The sequence below is a fragment of the Oncorhynchus gorbuscha genome, linkage group LG26, assembly GCF_021184085.1.
Source record: "Oncorhynchus gorbuscha isolate QuinsamMale2020 ecotype Even-year linkage group LG26, OgorEven_v1.0, whole genome shotgun sequence".
In the NCBI taxonomy this organism is placed as follows: domain Eukaryota; kingdom Metazoa; phylum Chordata; class Actinopteri; order Salmoniformes; family Salmonidae; genus Oncorhynchus; species Oncorhynchus gorbuscha.
In genome coordinates this window covers 25,631,552-25,652,209 of record NC_060198.1, presented here as the reverse complement: position 1 = coordinate 25,652,209, position 20,658 = coordinate 25,631,552, and the positions used below count along the sequence as shown (strand labels likewise).

Below are 20,658 nucleotides of genomic sequence, written 5' to 3'. Positions count from 1 at the left end.
GACATTCACAACGGCTCTGTAACATTCCCCCTGCGCGGCCCAGAGACATTCACAACGGCTCTGTAACATTCCCCCTGCGCGGCCCAGAGACATTCACAACGGCTCTGTAACATTCCCCCTGCGCGGCCCAGAGACATTCACAACGGCTCTGTAACATTCCCCCTGCGCGGCCCAGAGACATTCACAACGGCTCTGTAACATTCCCCCTGCGCTGCCCAGGGACATTCACAACGGCTCTGTAACATTCCCCCTGCGCTGCCCAGGGACATTCACAACGGCTCTGTAACATTCCCCCTGCGCTGCCCAGAGACATTCACAACGGCTCTGTAACATTCCCCCTGCGCGGCCCAGAGACATTCACAACGGCTCTGTAACATTCCCCCTGCGCTGCCCAGAGACATTCACAACGGCTCTGTAACATTCCCCCTGCGCGGCCCAAAGACATTCACAACGGCTCTGTAACATTCCCCTGCGCGGCCCAGAGACATTCACAACGGCTCTGTAACATTCCCCCTGCGCGGCCCAGAGACATTCACAACGGCTCTGTAACATTCCCCCTGCGCGGCCCAGAGACATTCACAACGGCTCTGTAACATTCCCCCTGCGCGGCCCAGAGACATTCACAACGGCTCTGTAACATTCCCCCTGCGCGGCCCAGAGACATTCACAACGGCTCTGTAACATTCCCCCTGCGCGGCCCAGAGACATTCACAACGGCTCTGTAACATTCCCCCTGCGCTGCCCAGGGACATTCACAACGGCTCTGTAACATTCCCCCTGCGCTGCCCAGGGACATTCACAACGGCTCTTTGTCCTGTAACATTTCGGCCCCAACGCCTGGTTTTAGCTAGATTGAATCAAGCTTCCTCAATGGAAATGAACCCATGAGGTTGTGCAGCTGCATCAAAGTCGAAGACAGAAAATGCAAACACATTGTACTGTGAATATGGTGTAACTCAAAACACAGAACTACAACGTCTACGGGGGTGGGGGGTGGGTTGGGTCAGACACATTCAGTCAAATCTACAAGCTACAGGCTGTCATACTGTACACAGTAACATCAAAACTGTATTACATGTACTTCACAGCACTATACCTATTTTCCTGTTCACTGAGGAGCGTAGACTTAATATTGTAGGACTACATTGTATTGTATGGTGATGATGTGCAACAATTACATGGGTACAGTCTCGTGTAGAACGTTGAAGACATACCTGTTCTCCAGTCTAAATGTCTGTATTATGGATGCTACCGTGTAGCGACTCAGGTTGTGCTGGACTCTCTGCCTCCCTCGTCGTCAGGACATGACGACAGCAACAGCGTGTTTGTCCGTGCGCGTGTGTGTGTGTGTGCTTGCGCCAGTGTCAGTGCACAAAGTTTATTTATTTTAGAATTATGACTGTCTTTGTGTGTGTGTGGGTGTGTTTCTCTTGTGCTGTGTCACTTGTTACTCCGAGGACCCTGGGAGAAATCCTCACATGACAAAAAAAAGCACAAAGACAACACTTATTACCATGAGAATACAGGGGGGGACCCCTTATTCAGACGCTGTCTGTCTCTGTGAGAGAGCTGCACGTTAGCGGACAAAGGAGAAGCAGCCGCTAGCTAGCCATCGTCCATAGCCTCAGCCAGCCAGCAGCCACAGCACCGACAACAGGAGGAGAGGGGGAGGGGACAGCACTCTCTCTCTGTCTCTTTTTCATCCTCTAGACTGATTGTGAATGAGAGAGAGAATGCGCTGGTATCAAAGACAGCCGGGTGAAGGCAATTAACCAGGAGGGCAGAAGGGGAGAGGATAGGAGAGAGGGATTGAGAAAACAGAGGGAGAGAGGGCTAATGGAGGAGAATGCCCTGTATATGTCATAACAGATAGCAATATAAAGATCCCAGCTGTCAGCTCCAATACAGCTCCAAAGATGTCTGATGCTGTGGACAGAGAGAATGAGAGAGAGAGGGGGGGTAGAGAGAGAGATAGAGAGAGAGGGGGTAGAGAGAGAGAGAGAGAGAGAGAGAGAGAAAGAAGAGAGAGAGAGAGAGAGAGAGAGAGAGAGAGAGAGAGAGAGAGAGAGAGAGAGAGAGAGAGAGAGAGAGAGAGAGAGAGAGAGAAGAGAGAGAGAGAGAGAGAGAGCGAATGAGAGAGAGAGGGGAGAGAGAGAGAGAGAGAGAGAGAGAGAGAGAGAGAGAGAGAGAGAGAGAGAGAGAGAGAGAGAGAGAGAGAGAGAGAGAGAGAGAGAGAGAGAGAGAGGGGTAGAGTGAGAGATCTGGTGGAAGGGGAGGGGAGGGAGGACCGTGAGGGGAGGGGAGAGTTGAGAGAGAGATGGAGAGGGGAGGAGGCGGACATTCTGTAGCAGCAGGTTTGTGAGCGCAGAAGCCGGAGAAGGAATCGGAGCGAGAGAAACAGTGTGGCTGCAGTGAGGAAGGAGAGACACATACAGAGAGAGGACAGAGAGACAGAGAGAACGGTAAGGAAATGTCTATGTGTACATTACTGTCATGTCGGCTCCTGATGTTTTGTGTTTCTAGTCTGTCTGTGAAGCGTCAGCTAGAGGAAAATACTCTGTGGCTCATCTCGGCCGGCCGGCCGGCGATGTGAGGAGCGCAGAGCATCGTAGCACTGCAGAGAGAGAGAGGAGGATGACAGAAGGAGGGAGGAAGAGGGAGAGAGGGCGCATCAGGCAGAGGATGCTACGCAGACAGAGGAAGTAGGAATGGAGAGAGGGAGAGGAAGAGAGGAAAAAGCAAGTGAGCCTGCCTGGCCATTAGAACGGTGTGGATGTTTTAGTGCGTGATAGAGAAGAGGAGAGGGACGGGGTGTGTTTGACTGACACCATGCAGCAAGCAGGATGTGAAATGTCAAAACTGAAGGTTTCCCTCCATATTACACATGATGAATGGTATTTGGATTCCTTGGACCACACTGCTACTTCTCCTGTGTGTTCTCAACATGAGATCCCTGATGTTGTCACCTCTCTGTCTGTCTGTCTGTCTGTCTGTCTGTCTGTCTGTCTGTCTGTCTGTCTGTCTGTCTGTCTGTCTGTCTGTCTGTCTGTCTGTCTGTCTGTCTGTCTGTCTGTCTGTCTGTCTGTCTGTCTGTCTGTCTGTCTGTCTGTCTGTCTGTCTGTCTGTCTGTCTGTCTGTCTGTCTGTCTGTTTGTGCATGCCTGTGTGTGTGCTTGTGTGTGTGTGTGTGTATGTGTGTGTGTGCGCTTGCGTTTATGCGCATGTGTGTGCATGCATGCCTGTGTGTGTGTGCCTGTGAGTGCCTGTGTGTGTGTGTGCGTGTGTGTGTGCTTTTGTGTGTGTGTGTGTGCTTGCGTTTATGCGCATGTGTGTGCATGCATGCCTGTGTGTGCGTGCCTGTGCGTGCCTGTGTGTGCGTGCCTGTGTGTGTGTGTGCCTGTGTGTGCCTGTGTGTGTGTGTGTGTGTGTGTGTGTGTGTGTGTGTGTGTGTGTGTGTGTGTGTGTGTGTGTGTGTGTGTGTGTGTGTGTGTGTGTGTGTGTGTGTGTGTGTGTGTGTGTGTGTGTGTGTGTGTGTGTGTGTGTGTGTGTGTGTGTGTGTGTGTGTGTGTGTGTGTGTGTGTGTGTGTGTGTGTGTGTGCGCATGTGCGTGCGTGTGATTGTTCAAAAGAAACAGGGGTTTTGGCTGTTTGACAAGGCCCATGTCCCAGCTGCTGTAAAATACATGTGGATGAGAGGAAGATTGAGAGGCTAGTAGTGAGGGGTAACGTGTGTTGCATGTGAAAGACACATTTGGACCTTGCCCAAGTATGCTAACCGCTGCTGTCCGCGCTGTTTAGTGGCAGTGGATTAGTTGAGTGTTTGTCCAGTATCGTAGAGCAGAGGTGTTAGACAAGACACAGTCTGCCTCATTATTGATCATTGCTGTCAGTGTGAAACTGCTCATCACTTAGTCAGTGTGGTGGCAGGGGTACGTGGGTGCAGGGGTAGGTTTATCATCACTCACTGATTTTAGAGTTTGCATGCACCTCGTGTCATCACCCACTCACTGACTGTTGTGTAGCATGTTGATGTGCTGACATAGTTAGTTGGAAGCTATTTGGTATTGGCATCAGGCCACTCTCTACAGCATTTGGTGCCTGCAACATTACACTTTGGTGCCTGCAACATTACACTTTGGTGCCTGCAACATTACACTTTGGTGCCTGCAACATTACACTTTGGTGCCTGCAACATTACACTTTGGTGCCTGCAACATTACACTTTGGTGCCTGCAAACCTAACGTTCGGTGCCTGCAGCGTAACATTTGGTGCCTGCTTTGTAAACGTCACTTCCCGCCATATGCATAATGTAAACCCACAGGCTCAGAACGGAGGCATTTGAACCTGAAAGTGGGACAGGCAGTGTTGCTCCAAACCGTGAACTCGTCCTTCTCCAAATGGTAATCTGTTCAAACGGATTTGTTTCGTCATTTGGCGGCGCAGACCACAACCATAGATCCCTGAGCGTCTAGTCTACGGTGCAGTGTGTCCCCTGGAGCAGCCCTCTGAGTCTCTCCTCACGCTGTATTCTCACCCAACATCATCAACCCAGCCACAAAATCTTTGCTCTCAGAAATCGCTGTCGTTTGCTGTGACGACGCTGGAACGACAACGACAGCATACGTTGAGGAGTACGTAACACAAGAGCCTGCCCGAGGGGCTCTTGTGGGTGCAGTGTTGATAGAGAAGGCACAAATGGTGCTGGGTCTGTTAGCAGAGAGACAGAGAGACATTATGGTATGTGCAGTTATGTGCAGCGGGGGACCAAGCTCCTCTCACTGCTGTAAAGATGTTAAACATCCATATTCACCTAGGATGGTCCACTGCTAATTTGTCCTCTGCTAACACTGCTTCTATCCAGTATGCTGGCTTCTGTTCTATTCCGGTAAATCTCGTAGAGTCATTATAATCTCTGCTACAGTATGGATGGTCGTCTTTGATGTTGTTGGTGGTTAAAATGATGAGGACGATGACAATGTTCTGCTGGTGTTTCTTCCGGGGCATACTCTAGCCTATCAATCAATCAAATGCATTTATAAAGACCTTTTTACACCAGCCGGATGTCACGAAGTGCTGTACGGGAAAGTCAGCCTAAAATCCCAAACAGCGAGCAATGCAGATGTAGAAGCCTATGACCCCTGTATCTTGTTGCCTGGGGCGATGGGATCGTAGAGCAGTGTGGTGCCTGTCACACCGTACGGTGCCTGTCACACCGTACGGTGCCTGTCACACAGTACGGTGCCTGTCAAACAGTACAGTGCCTGTCATACAGTACGGTGCCTGTCACACCGTACGGTGCCTGTCACACAGTACGGTGCCTGTCAAACAGTACGGTGCCTGTCACACAGTACGGTGCCTGTCAAACAGTATGGTGCCTGTCACACAGTATGGTGCCTGTCACACAGTATGGTGCCCGTCTAACAGCATGGTGCCTGTCAGACAGTATGGTGCCTGATACACAGTATGGTGTCTGTCACACAGTATGGTGCCTGTCAGACTAGGAGACCCCTGCTGTTCCAAGAGAGAGGCTGAGGCAGGTCTACCCAGGCCAAGGTTACAACCTTGCTGTCAGCACAGGAGGTTGGTGGCACCTTAATTGGGGAGGGCGAGTTCATAGTAATGGCTGGAAAGGAATAAATGGAACGGTGTCGAACTCATGACACGATTCCATTCACTATAATCCAGCCATTATTATGAGCCGTCCTCCCATCAGCAGCCTCCTGTGGGTTGTCAGGTATACCCAGGCCTCTAATCAACACCCTCATTAATCGCCTGGTTACGACCTAAGTTACTGATGCTTCTGCTACCTTGCTCAGGCCCCGTGTGGGCCTGCGAAGCGCTGTGTGTGTGTGTGCACGTCTCTCCGTTTGTGCGTGTTTCCCTGCCCTGTCCTCAGGTGTCTTTCTATCTGCATGTCTTAAGAGGCCCTTTCTTTTTCTAACCTCATATTTTGGTGTATCTTTGTAACTGCCTGTTTTTGGGGGGTTTTGAGAGTAATGATGCGGTGTGTTGAGGCACAGTGAGCCCGTCTTTCCTCTCTTCTCCCTGCGGCTTAAAATTCTCTAGGCTGTCTTTGTGCTTCGATTTAATAGGCATTCACACCCCGTCTTTCTTAACCTCAGTCTCTGCGCATATAGGGAAATGAGACATTCAAATTGGATCTCTCTGTCTCTGGTCCCCATCCACTGACTCTGCTGTTCAAAGGAGCGGATAGAGGGAGGAGGGGAACTTTTAAAAAGGAAACATACCCATCGTAGGTCATAGGCACGTATAAAACATGCAAGTGAATGGTGATGTTGTAGCTCTCATGCTGGGTTTTGTCACGAGTTGTCCTTGATTATAAACTGGGTGGTTCGAGCCCTGAATGCAGATTGGCTGACAGCCGTGGTATTAGAGACCGTATACAACGGGTAGGACAAAACATGCATTTTCACCGCTCTAGTTACGTTGGTAACCAGTTTATAATAGCAGTAAGGCACCTAGGGGGGTTGTGGTATATGGCCAATATACCACGGCTAAGGGATGTCCAGGCGCTCCGCGTTGCGTCATGCTTAAGACAGACCTTAGCCGTGGTATATTGGCCATATACCACACCTCCTCGGGCCTTACTTCTTATGTATGCTGCATCAGCAGGACAGCTGCCAACTGTCATATTTCTAAGAATGCTCTCGTGCTGGACTTTTTCAAGAGAGTATAGGGCCTCCTGCTTCGGTTAGATTGTTACCAACTGTCATTTTGGTGTCCAAGAAAGAATTCTGGTCTCCAAGAAAGAATTGTGTTCATGCCTCTTCTTTTTGTCTTCAGAGTCTTAGTGAAAAATGGCCGCCCTTGTGGTTTTGGCACTTGGGAATAGAAGGTTCTATTCTCACAGTAGGTACTAAACAAGAAAGAGGCATTCCATCCTCCCTCCCCTCCTTACCTCCTCATCCTCTCATCTCTCCATCCCCCTCTCCCACTGTTTCATTCGCTCTGTTCATAATTCAGGAGCTGGTTGCTGTCTCAGTAGGAGTTAAGCCTGCTGTAATTACGTAGCATCGCAGCCAGCACGGTGAGGAAGGATCTGAAGCACACTAGGAGAATACACTCTAGGTTACAACACTGGACCTGTAAAGAGCCATTATTGCACCTGCTTAAACCGTACACGAAGAGCTCTCCACCTCGCCAGTTATTGTACATGCAGAGCTGAATGCAGCTTGTCCTTATAATACATCAAATACAGCTGTTATATATCACATATGTTATGCTGTATAACCGTTTCCACGAGTGGAAGCTCTGTTTCTGCCAATAGAGATGTGAATGTGGGCCATGGATGTGTCAGTCTTTTGCATGAGAGAGAGAGAGAGAGAGAGAGAGAGAGAGAGAGAGAGAGAGAGAGAGAGAGAGAGAGAGAGAGAGAGAGAGAGAGAGAGAACAGGGCAATGCATCGTTATCCAAACCTATACTATGTTTTATTTTGGTTTGACGCGGAAGTTTAGCATCAACACCCTCGCGGGTGAGTGACAAACACCTCCATCTACTTTCTCTGCCGCCTACCTCCTCCTTTCCCCTCTTCCCCTCCAGCTCCATCTATTACAGTTACTTGTGTTCTCTCTCTCTCTTTCACCCCTCTCCCTCTCTCTCTCCCTCTCGCTCACTCGCCCTCCCTCTCTCAATTCAATTTAAGGGGCTTTATTGGCATGGAAACCATATGTTAACATTGCCATAGCAAGTGAAATAGATAATAAACAAGAGTGAAATAAATAAATGAACAATAAACATTACACAAAAGTTCCAAAGGAATAAAGACATTTCAAATCTCATTTAAAATGTCTCCCTAATAATAATAATAATTATTATTTTAAATGTCTCCCTCACACACACTCTCTCTCTCCCTCTCTATCTCTGTCTGTCTAGCTGGTTGGCTGAGTTGATGTTGAGGATTCTGTGTATAGCTTGAACAAGTCAGATCCTTTGTGGCCTCACTGTTTGAAGTGCCTGCCTGGCATCTGTGAGTGTGAGTGCGACCTGTGAGTGGATCTGCCTCTGTCTTCATTGTTGCTGAGCCTGTGTGTGTGCGCGTGTCTGTGTTTTTATGGGTGTAATGGGGGTAATTCAGATGCGTAAGATGCACTTGCAGAAGTGGTCGTTGTTGTTTAATCAAGCCTGTAAAACTGTTAGTTGATTTTCAGTAGCGTTACAATGGTGTTGAATCAGCTGTGGCTATAGGGGTGGCATCAGTGTTAACACTGGCCTTGCTGGCAACAGTGGCTGAATATAGTCTACAGTACAGTGACACTATGCCGCCCACAGTCTAGACATGCGTTCCAAATGGCACTCTATTCCAATAGTACACTACTTTCAACCAGGGACCATAGGGCTGTGGTCAAAAGTAGTGGACTATATAGAGAATAGGGTGCCGTTTGGGACACCGAGGTCTGAGAGGGAGTATACTGGCTGGCTGTCTGTGATGTGAAGGCAGGATAAAAGATGGAGTGCATAAGGAGGAGTGAAGATGGGGATTGATCCGTAGGCCTGGTGTAATATTCCTCTGCGTTGCCGTACATTATTGTACCATATGCCTGGGTTACCCCAGGAGGAGAGGGGGAAGAGAGAGGGCTGGGGGAGCTGGGAGAAATATGCTGATGCTGTATTGGAATCAGTGTTTTTTTGTATGTGTGTACACTTCTTTTTTTTTATCCAAAAGGGTTCTTTGCGGAGGGATAGGGTTCTACCAAGAACTGTTTTGATATGAAGAACCGGTTTTGGAAGACAAGGGTTCTAACAAGAACATCCCAAGGCACGTTTTTGGAAGAAAGAGTTCTTTGATAATTCTTTGGAAAGCAAGAAGGGTTCTACTTTACCCAGCATGCTCTATTGCAGGGTGAATTTCAGAATTGTTTGCTTTAATGTCTGTACATTAAATATCTGTACATACTGTGCATGTACATTGATTGATTGATCCATTTGATGCTACACAAAGATAAAGAGCATACATTTTTCTAAACTAGTCCAATCTGTTAGTTGGACTTATTGCACCTGTTACTGAGATGTTTTTTCCCCCGTTTAGATGACTGAGGTAGGCTCAGTATTTCATATTTTCTACCATGGCAGTCAATTCTGAATAGAGGTTGCGGGTGATTTAAAATTCCACTTGTTGGATATCCTAACTCTGGCTGGATCCCAATAGGAATTAAACATCACTTTGCAAGCCAGCATAATGTTACTTGTAGGACTGATGTAGCCTGTAATCCTGGAGATTCCTAACACCCCTGTATTAGGTCAGGGGTTCCCAAACTTTTTCACTCAGGCCCCCTTTCCAGCATTGGGGAACATCCAGCGCCCTCCATGCGCGTGCACCACATCAATTTCTATGGGCACAATCACCGTTTGCAGATTTAAAGCTCCTTTCACAGAGGGTTCTGGTGAGAACCCTCCAAAGATAAAAGGGTTCTTGGTAAAAACCCTTCATGGAGGGTTCTAGGAAGAACCTTTAGACGATAAAATGGTTATTGGTAGATCCCTTCATAGAAGTTTCTAGGTAGAACCATATAAAGGACGTTCTCTAAAAAACCTGACATGAAGGCTTCCAGGGAGAACTAGATGGTTCTACTTAGCACCTTTTTCTCTAAGAGTGTACTTTAGAAGTAAACACAATATAACATCTGTTTTGGGAGAATTATTCCAGTTTGCAGTATTTGTTATATTTTGAGGGGTATATTTCGTTTTATATAAGCATTTTGCTTCATCCAGGACATGCCGTAATTCTCCCTGCCAACAGACTAGGGAGCTTTATGGGCATTCATTGTCAGTTTGACAGTGAAGGAATGGCTGTTTAAAGGGGTATATCGTCATGATTCTCACACAGTTGACAGCAGACTTGAGTGTAAAGGATGTGGTTATGTTGTTGGTGTTCGTAGGCAGACGAAGCAGAAAGGACAGATTCAGCAGACACGCACACTCACACACACTCATTCACTCACTCACACACACACACTCACGCACATGCACACACACACACACGCACACACATAAACAAAGCCTCCTTTGCCATGCCCTGGAGCCCACAGCACAGCACAGCACAGCGGACACGGTGCTAGCAGTCAATGTGATGAATGATGCCCGGCTTTGAGAATGTATCACGCTACTTTATGTCTCTATCTTGTTAACACACACACACACACACACTGAGGTGAGGCGTTGGCTGGTTACTAGAAGTCTAAGACGCAGGCTAGAACCTGTCTATAAAGGATGTACTGAGATCATTAAGAGTCTACCGCTCTCCAGATCCCAGCACATCTGTTCCACACACACATCATTAGAGTACGCAGTACTTTTAGGATCCCCTAAAACTTGTCTGCAAAGCCCTTAAACAGTTTTCACCCAGTGACATTCTCTTTAGGAATAACACGGTGTGTATATTTCTTTTCTATTTCACCTTTATTTAACCAGGCAAGTCAGTTTTAAGAACAAATTCTTATTTTCAATGACGGCCTAGGAACAGTGGGTTAAATGCCTGTTCAGGGGCAGAACGAGATTTGTACCTTGTCAGCTCGGGGATTTGAACTTGCAACCTTTCTGTTACTAGTCCAACACGCTAACCACTAGGCAACCCTGCCACCCATGTATGAGATGAAGAGACCTAAAGTATGAGTATGTGACTCATTTGCATCCATTTTCTCTCCTTCTCTCTGCCAGGCCTCACCTTTTTGCTGACCCATGAAAGAAGCCATGCCGGTCCTCTCAGCAGGCACAGGTAAAATGAAATACACCACACATGCTGCAAACTTTATGGATCAAAATTGAATCCCAGGCTTACTATGTAGCTCAGTTGGCCAGGGTAGCGGGTTTTGACTGAAAATCTCTTTGGATAAAAGCGTCTGCTAAACGGGATTTGTTCTTATATATCACATTACTCGGTCCGAACTGAGGATGTAAACAAAAACGGATCCCAGTTCCTTCATCCTCCCTCCTCTCCTCCTCCTCCACAGGCCTGCACGAGACTCTGGCCCTTCTGACGTCCCAGCTGCGTCCTGATGCCAACCACAAGGAGGACATGGTCTTCCTCAAAGACGTCTTCAGTGAGAAGAGCCTGGGCTACCTCATGAAGGTACACATAAGACTGGGTAGCAAAGGCGCATCTTTTGTTTTAGAAGTGGGGGGACATAACTAATATATATATATATATATATATATATATATATATATATATATATATATATATATATATATATATATATATATATATATATATATATACAGTGGGGCAAAAAAGTATTTAGTCAGTTCTCCCACTTAGTTCTCCCACTTAAAAAGATGAGAGAGGACTATAATTTTCATCATAGGTACACTTCAACTATGACAGACAAAATGAATTTTAAAAATCCATAAAATCACATAGTAGGATTTTTTTATGAATTTATCTGCAAATTATGGTGGAAAATAAGTATTTGGTCACCTACAAACAAGCAATATTTATGGCTCTCACAGACCTGTAACTTCTTATTTAAGAGGCTCCTCTGTCCTCCACTCATTACCTGTATTAATGGCACCTGTTTGAACTTCTTATCAGTATAAAAGACACCTTTCCACAACCTCAAACAGTCACACTCCAAACTCCACTATGGCCAAGACCAAAGAGCTGTCAAAGGACACCAGAAACAAAATTGTAGACCTCCACCAGGCTGGGAAGGCTGAATCTGCAATAGGTAAGCAGCTTGGTTTGAAGAAATCAACTGTGGGAGCAATTATTAGGAAATGGAAGACATACAAGACCACTGAAAATCTCCCTCGATCTGGGGCTCCACGCAAGAACGGTGAGCAAAAATCCCAGAACCACACAGGGTGACCTCGTGAATGACCTGCAGAGAGCTGGGACCAAAGTAACAAAGCCTACCATCAGTAACACACTATGCTGCCAGGGACTCAAATCCTGCAGTGCCAGACGTGTCCCCCTGCTTAAGCCAGTACATGTCCAGGCCCGTCTGAAGTTTGCTAGAGAGCATTTGGATGACCCAGAAGAAGATTGGGAGAATTTCATATGGTCAGATGAAACCAAAATATAACTTTTTGGTAAAAACTCAACTCGTCGAGTTGCATCCAAAGAACACCATACCTACTGTGAAGCATGGGGGTGGAAACATCATGTTTTGGGGCTGTTTTTCTGCAAAGGGACCAGGACGACTGATCTGTGTAAAGGAAAGAATGAATGGGGCCATGTATCGTGAGATTTTGAGTGAAAACCTCCTTCCATCAGCAAGGACATTGAAGATGAAACGTGGCTGGGTTTTTCAGCATGAAAATGATCCCAAACACACCACCCGGGCAACGAAGGAGTGGCTTCGTAAGAAGCATTTCAAGGTCCTGGAGTGGCCTAGCTAGTCTCCAGATGTCAACCCCATAGAAAATCTTTGGAGGGAGTTGAAAGTCTGTTTTGCCCAGCAACAGCCCCAAAACATCACTGCTCTAGAGGAGATCTGCATGGAGGAATGGGCCAAAATACCAGCAACAGTGTGTGAAAACCTTGTGAAACAGAAAACGTTTGACCTCTGTCAACAAAGGGTATATAACAAAGTATTGAGATAAACTTTTATTATTGACCAAATACTTATTTTCCACCATAATTTGCAAATAAATTCATAAAAAATCCTACAATCTGATTTTTTTTTCTCATTGATGAAAATTACCTCTCTCATCTTTTTAAGTGGGAGAACTTGCACAATTGAGAACTTTGTGTGGGTGAACTTTTTTGCCCCAGTGTGTGTGTGTGTGTGTGTGTGTGTGTGTGTGTGTGTGTGTGTGTGTGTGTGTGTGTGTGTGTGTGTGTGTGTGTGTGTGTGTGTGTGTGTGTGTGTGTGTGTGTGTGTGTGTGTGTGTGTGTGTGTGTGTGTGTGTGTGTGTATATATATATATATATATAGTACCAGTCAAAAGTTTGGACACACCTACTCATTCAATAGTTTTTCTTAATTTTTTACTATTTTCTACATTGTAGAATAATAGTGAATACATCAAAACTATGAAATAACACATATGGAATCATGTAGTAACCCAACAAGTGTTAAACACTTTCCCTTGATGACAGCTTTGCACACTCTTCACATTCTCTCAATCAGCTTCATGAGGAATGCTTTTCCAACAGTCTTGAAGGAGTTCCCACATATGCTGAGCAATTGTTGGCTGCTTTTCCTTCACTCTGCGGTCCAACTCATCCAAAACCATCTCAATTGGGTTGATGTCGGTGATTGTGGAGGCCGGATCATCTGATGCAGCACTCCATCATTCTCTCTCATGGTCAAATAGCCCTTACACAGCCTGGAGGTGTGTTTTGGGTCATTGTCCTGTTGAAAAAAAACTAAGCACAAACCAGATGGGATAGTGTATCGCTGCAGAATGCTGTGGTAGCCGTGCTAGTTAAGTGTGCCTTGAATTCTAAATAAATCACAGACAGTGTCACCAGCAAAGCTCCTCCACACCATCACACCTCCTCCTCCATGCTTCACGGTGGGAACCACACATGCGGAGATCATCCGTTTACCCACACCGCGTCTCACAAATACACGGCGGTTGGAACCAAAAATCTCCCAATTGGACTCTGGAGCATAGGGCAAAGTTCCTCCAGTCTAATGTCCATTGCTCATGTTTCTTGGCCCAAGCAAGTCTCTTCTTATTATTGGTGTTCTTTAGTAGTGGTTTCTTTGCAGCAATTCGACCATGAAGCCCTGATTCACACAGTCTCCTCTGAACAGTTGATGTTGAGATGTGTCTGTTACTTGAACTCTGTGAAGCATTTATTTGGCCTGCAATTTCTGAGGCTGGTAACTCCAATGAACTTATCCTCTGCAGCAGAGGTAACTCAGGAGAGCCAGTTTCATCATAGAGCTTGATGGTTTTTGCAACTGCATTTGAAGAAACTTTCAATGTTCTTGACATTTTCTGCATTGACTGACCTTCATGTCTTAAAGTAATGATGGACTGTCGTTTCGCTTTGCTTATTTGAGCTGTTCTTGCCATATATATCTTCTGTATACTGTACCACCTCTAGCTTGTCACAACACAACTGATTAGCTCAAATGCAATAAGAAGGAAATACATTTTAATTTAAATGTATTCTACGTGACTATCAATCAATCAATCAAATGTTTTTCTAAAGCCCTTCTTTACATCAGCTGATGTCACAAAGTGCTGTACAGAAACCCAGTCTAAAACCCCAAACAGCAAGCAATGCAGGTGTAGAAGCACGGTGGCCAGGAAAAACTCATTAGAAAGGCAGGAACCTAGAAAGAAACCTAGAGAGGAACCAGGCTATGAGGGGTGGCCAGTCCTCTTCTGGATGTGCCGGGTGGAGATTATAACAGAACATTGCAAAGATGTTCGAATGTTCATAGATGACCAGCAGGGTCAAATAATAATAATCACAGTGCTTGTAGAGGGTGCAACAGGTCAGCACCTCAGGAGTAAATGTCAATTTGCTTTTCATAGCCGATCATTCAGAGTATCTCTACCGCTCCTGCTGTCTCTCGAGAGTTGAAAACAGCAGGTCTGGGACCAGGGAGCACGTCCGGTGAACAGGTCAGTGTTCCATAGCCGCAGAACAGTTGAAACTGGAGCAGCAGCTCATGAAGTTTGTTGAGCGAATGCCAAGAGTGTGCAAAGCTATTATCAAGGCAAAGGGTGGCTACTTTGAAGAATCTCAAATATAAAATGTATTTTGATTTGTTTAACACTTTTTTGGTTACTACATGATTCCATATGTGTTATTTCATAGTTTTGATGTCTTCACTATTATTCTACAATGTAGAAAACAGTACAAATAAAGAAAAACCCTTGAATGAGTAGGTCCAAACTGTGTCCAAACTTTTGACTGGTACTGTACCGGTATATATATATTTATTTTATCCAGTTGGATAAACAATCCAAACAGCCTACCTGACCGCTCGGAGGTGTCCGCATGGTCCTAAAGCACATCTTTGCCCGGTTTGTATCACATTCCAATTATAAAACCAAAATACAAATTCAGAATGTGGGGGAGGCATGTCCCCAACGTCCCCAGTGAAAGTTGCGCCCCTGCTGTGTGGCAATGTTGCCAATGTTAATGGAAGTTATGGTACACTTATGTTGTTTAATTTGTGTATGTGTGCGTGCGTGTGTGTGTTTGACCTCCCTGACCTCTCCTGTGATTGGCTGCGTGTTGCAGATCCATGAGAGGCTGAGACAGTACGAGCGCCAGAGTCCTACACCTGTCCTTCACAGTGCCGCCTCCTTGGCTGAGGATGTAAGTTCAACAACGTACACAGACACACACACACACACACAAACAAGGAACACACACAATGCCAAAGTGTGAAGCACCTGTCCAATAGAGTCAGTCCCAGTGTGTTTGCTGAGACAGAGGAGCGGTAGATGCAGGTAGTAAGGTATGGAGATTTATAAGGTTACAGTGCGGTAATGTGTTGTGGTCTGAAATAGCTGATTCATCTAAACACTAATGAGACTCTCTCCACATCCTGCCTCTCCTCTCTCTACTCACGCCAGTTAAGTGGAAAAATGCTGAGCCGTAGCTCCTGGCTGCTTTTTCTCCTGTGTGTGTATTTGTGTGTGCAAGCACACTCTGTTTATTGCTGCTTTAGGCAACAGCCGTGCAACTCTACAGTATATCTATATTTGTGGATTCTATTCCAGACTATTACTGCTAATAGTCTGCTACACTTTCAGTATATATCTGCTACATATTTCAGTTATATCCCAAGCCCACACTGTTGGACACACAGGTTTATACCAGGTCAGAGGTCATGGTCTGACTGACAGCTCTCTTGTGATTGGCGGCAGGTGGCAGAGGAGCTGCAGAGTGGACCAATGAGTGTTGAGGAGAAGGAACTCCTACAGCTGTTGACGTCCCCCCATCTCAAGGTGAACAAAAACACCCAATACACACAGAGAGACCTGGTACTGGAAGGTGGGGCTATTCATGTATCCATTTGTATTGGATCGCTCAATCTGTCAATCTCTATGGACACTAAGTATACAAACGTGTTCCTAATGTTTGGTACACTCAGTGGTGGGAAAGGTACCCAGTTGTCATACTTGAGTAAAGGTAAAGATACCTTCAATAGAAAATGACTCAAGTAAAAGTGAATGTCACCCAGTAAAATACTACTTCAGTAAGTCACAAAGTGGTAAATATACTTAAGTATCAAAAGTAAATCTAATTGCTCAAATGTACTTCAGTATAAATCATTTCAAATTCCTTATATTAAGCAAAGCAGAAGGCCACATTTTCAATTGTATTTATGGATAGCCAGGGGCAAGCTCCAACTCAGACATAATTTACAAGCACAGCATGTGTTTAGTGAGTCCCTGTAACGATGTATGCCGAGAGTCGGAAGGAGCAAGTTCAGGGAGTGAATACATTTAATAAATAAACAAACATGAACAAAACAAGAAACAGACACAGACACAATAACGCCTGGGGACGGAACCAAAGGGAGTGACATAAATAGGGCAGGTAATCAAGGAGGTGATGGAGTCCAGGTGAGTGTCAATAAGTGCTGGTGCGTGTAATAATCTACAGTCTGGTGACCCAGAGGCCAGAGAGGGAATATACGTGACAGTCCCCTAGAACAGAGGCAGTAGGGATGACCACTCTTGATAAGTCTGTGAACCTTTTCCTGTCCTGCTAAGGATTCAAACTGTAATAAGTACTTTTGGATGTCATGGAACATGTATGGACTAAAAAGTACATCATTTTCTTTATGAATGTAGTAAAGTAAAGTACAGATTAGAGGTCGACCGATTAATCAGAATGGCCGATTAATTAGGGCCGATTTCAAGTTTTCATAATAATCAGAAATCGGTATTTTTGGGCGCCGATTTGCCTATTTTTTTAAGCTTTATTTAACTAGGCAAGTCAGTTAAGAACACATTCTTATTTTCAATGACGGCCTAGAAACGGTGGGATAACTGCCTCGTTCAGGGCAGAACGACAGAGTTTCACCTTGTCAGCTCAGGGGATCCAATCTTTCAACCTTACAGTTAACTAGTCCAACGCAATAACGACCTGCCCCTCTCTCGTTGCACTCCACAAGGAGACTGCCTGTTACTCGAATGCAGTAAGCCAAGGTAAGTTGCTAGCTAGCATTAAACTTGTCTTATCAAAAACAATCAATCATGATCACTAGTATCTAAGTATCTGACTGAGCGGTGGTAGGCAGAAGCAGGCCCGTAAACATTCTTTCAAACAGCACTTTCGTGCGTTTTGCCAGCAGCTCTTCGTTGTGCGTCAAGCATTGCACTGTTTATGACTTCAAGCCTATCAACTCCTGAGATGAGGCTGGTGTAACCGAAGTGAAATGGCTAGCTAATAGCGTTTCAAACATCACTCGCTCTGAGCCTTCCAGTAGTTGTACCCCTTGCTCTGCATGGGTAACGCTGCTTCGAGGGTTGCTGTTGTCGTTGTGTTGCTGGTTCGAGCCCAGGGAGGAGCGAGGAGAGGGACGGAAGCTATACTGTTACACTGGCAATACTAAAGTGCCTACAAGAACATCCAATAGTCAAAGGTTAATAAAATACAAATGGTATAGAGGGAAATAGTCGTTTAATTCCTATAATAACTACAACCTAAAACTTCTTACCTGGAAGACTCATGTTAAAAGGAACCACCAGCTTTCATATGTTCTCATGTTCTGAGCAAGGAACTGAAATGTTAGCTTTCTTACATAGCACATATTGCACTTTTACTTTCTTCTCCAACACTTTGTTTTTGCATTATTTAAACCAAATTGAACATGTTTCATTATTTACTTGAGGTTAAATTGATTTTATTGAGGTATTATATTAAGTTACAATAAGTGTTCATTCAGTATTGTTGTAATTGTCATTATTACAAAAAAAAATCAATCGGCCAAGTAATCGGTAGCGCCTTTGTTTGGTCCTCGAATAATCGGTATCGGCGTTGAAAAATCATAATCGGTCGACCTCGAGTACAGATAGACCAAAAAACTACTTAAGTAGTACTTTAAAGTATTTTTACTTAAAGTACTTCACACCACTGCTCAGAATGCAGTTCTGCAATTCTAACATTGATCCTTCTCTCTCTGTCATCTCCCATCAGGCCGTTTTGTCAGTTCATGACACGGTTGCCCAGAAGAACTTTGACCCCGTGTTGCCACCGCTGCCTGACGACTTCGAGGACGAGCTGGAGGAGGAGTCAGTGAAGATTGTCAGACTGGTCAAGAACAAGGAACCACTGGTGAGTCATTGTAACAGAGAGGATGACAGAGAGAAGAGATAAAATTGTAGAGGATGGGAGGATGAGGGGATGAGGAGATATAGGGATGGGGGAAGTGGGACTGGGGCTGTGTTTGATTGATTGATTGATTGTAAAGAAAACAAAAGAATACAAGAAAAAAGGAAGGAACAGAAAGAATAGATGGGAAGAATTTATTTATTTATTTATCAGTTATTTTACCAGGTAAGTTGACTGAGAACACGTTCTCATTTGCAGCAACGACCTGGGGAATAGTTACAGGGAAAAGGAGGGGGATGAAAGAGCCAATTGTAAACTGGGGATTATTAGGTGACCGTGATGGTTTGAGGACCAGATTGGGAATTTAGCCAGGACACCGGGGTTAACACCCCTACTCGTACGTTAAGTTCCATGGGATCTTTAATGACGTCAGATAGTCAGGAAACCCGTTTAACGTCCCATCCGAAAGACGGCACCCTACACAGGGCAGTGTCTGCTGGCAAATGAGGATACAATCCCGGGAGGAGGAAACATCCATCTCTCTCTGTTCCAGGGGGCCACCATCAGACGGGATGAGACCACAGGGTCTGTGATCGTGGCACGCATCATGAGGGGCGGGGCTGCAGACCGGAGTGGTGAGTGATTCAGTCCCATGCTGTCCCTCTCTGTGTCTGATCTCAACCCATACTGTCTGACACATCCTGATTCATCATCCCCTTCCTCTGTAACTTGCACAGACAAGACACTAAGTACGTTTTTGTTGGTCTGTCAAATTAGATCTATGGACTGCTCGGATAATATTGCCAGACATAATATGTCTGAAAGCATGGCAAACCGAGACAATGTAACTTAGACAAATAATCAGAGGTCTGGATATAAATGGCCTTCTATTCAGCAGTATACTGTAGCCTAAAGTATGTCAGTGGATATACATTTTAATGGTAACATCCTGTATAGAAACTGCAGCTGGGAGATTCCCGAGATGTTGCAGAGATGAAAGCAGCAGCGTAGCGTGAGACAATGGTAGACAGAGAGACAGACAGATGAGGACCTCCGTCGTTATCATGCTGTTTGAAGCTGCGTTCTGTCTGAGAGCCAATCACATATCACACATTGCACACTCTCTCCAATGAGCTGACCACTGCTGTTACCATGGAAATACCATCTACAGACGTGCGTGTCTTTAGTATGTTTGGTGTCTGTGTGTGGGGGGGGGGGGCGGTGTCAATAGAAAAAGGGGCATTACCATCTTTCTGTTTCTCTGTACTGTACATTATGTGCTTACATGCCTGTCTGTTTCCTCATAGCATCCCTCTCTCCCTCTCTGCCCTCCCTCCCTTGCTCTTTCTCCCTCTCTCCCTTTCTCCCTCCCCTTCTCCCTCTCTGCCCTCCCTCTCTGCCCTCCCTCCTTCTCTCTCCTTCTCTCTCCGGTAATGAGATGAATTGATCCTATCGCTCATCCCTCTTTGTCAGGTTTCACTGTTGTGACTGCAGTAGATCATGACTGAGGAGAGTGATACCACCACTCCCAAGCCCTATTGTCCATATCTCATCCCAGTTAATAGTGGTATGATTGATATAGTACACCTGCTACTGATACAGTGCTGTGCAATATCTCCCCGATACACGTTCTGGTGTGCAACCCAAATGGCACCCTAATCCCTATGCAGTCCACTACTTTTGACCAGATTCTATAGGTCCTGGTCAAAAGGAGTGCCCTATATAGGGAATAGGGTGCCATTTAGGGAATAGGGTGCCATTTAGGGAATAGGGTGCCATTTGGAACATAGGTATAGATCTCTACTACAGCTCGCCTGTTGTCTCCCCTCACCACCTCCTCTCCTCCATCCAGGACTGGTCCATGTAGGAGACGAGCTGCGGGAGGTTAACGGCATCTCCATCATTCACAAGAGACCTGATGAGATCAGTCAGCTTCTGGTGAGACTAGAGTAGAATACTTTGTCTTCCTATTATTTTAGACCACTAGCTCCTGCAGCGCTGTTTTCCTTTGATTTCTGTGGGCAATACATGCCGTATCAACTCTGTCGGGAAGATACAGGAGTTGAAACTGTGCTCAAATTGAATTTCTGTGAAGCTAACATCCTGCTCCTCTCTGTGTGTTGCCGTTCAGTCCCAGTCTCAGGGCTCCATCACCCTGAAGATAATCCCAGCCGTTAAGGAGGAGGACCGCCTGAAGGAGAGCAAGGTGAGGAACACAACGGTCTGGGCACGCTCAGTACAGACAAACACAGACTCTGCTCTGGAATGGAGGAAGGGTCAGAATACGACCTGGGCTCAGGCTCACACATACAGTTGGAGAGTCAATGGCAGATGAATTAAAACAGTTGGTGCCAAATGCACTGAGATGTGTAGGTGTAATTTGAGACGAGTTTCAGACACACTACGTGACCCAAAAGTATGTGGACACCTGCTCGTCGA

At 45.7% G+C, this 20,658-nt stretch overlaps 1 protein-coding gene across 5 annotated transcripts in view; it reads left to right on the top strand.

The window, feature by feature from the left end:
* The first annotated feature begins 2,332 nt into the window (after window positions 1-2,332).
* LOC124015148 (MAGUK p55 subfamily member 3-like) overlaps window positions 2,333-20,658 on the top strand; it is a 31,187-nt gene continuing 12,861 nt past the window's right edge. For all 5 annotated transcript variants that reach the window (XM_046330132.1, XM_046330130.1, XM_046330129.1 and 2 more), the window contains exons 1-9: window positions 2,333-2,462; window positions 10,674-10,731; window positions 10,967-11,085; window positions 15,172-15,249; window positions 15,804-15,884; window positions 18,085-18,222; window positions 18,773-18,854; window positions 20,072-20,157; window positions 20,351-20,425. In XM_046330132.1, the coding sequence (XP_046186088.1) occupies window positions 10,695-10,731; window positions 10,967-11,085; window positions 15,172-15,249; window positions 15,804-15,884; window positions 18,085-18,222; window positions 18,773-18,854; window positions 20,072-20,157; window positions 20,351-20,425 (696 nt within the window). In that variant the 5' untranslated portion in view covers window positions 2,333-2,462; window positions 10,674-10,694. The remainder of the gene's footprint in view (window positions 2,463-10,673; window positions 10,732-10,966; window positions 11,086-15,171; window positions 15,250-15,803; window positions 15,885-18,084; window positions 18,223-18,772; window positions 18,855-20,071; window positions 20,158-20,350; window positions 20,426-20,658) is intronic.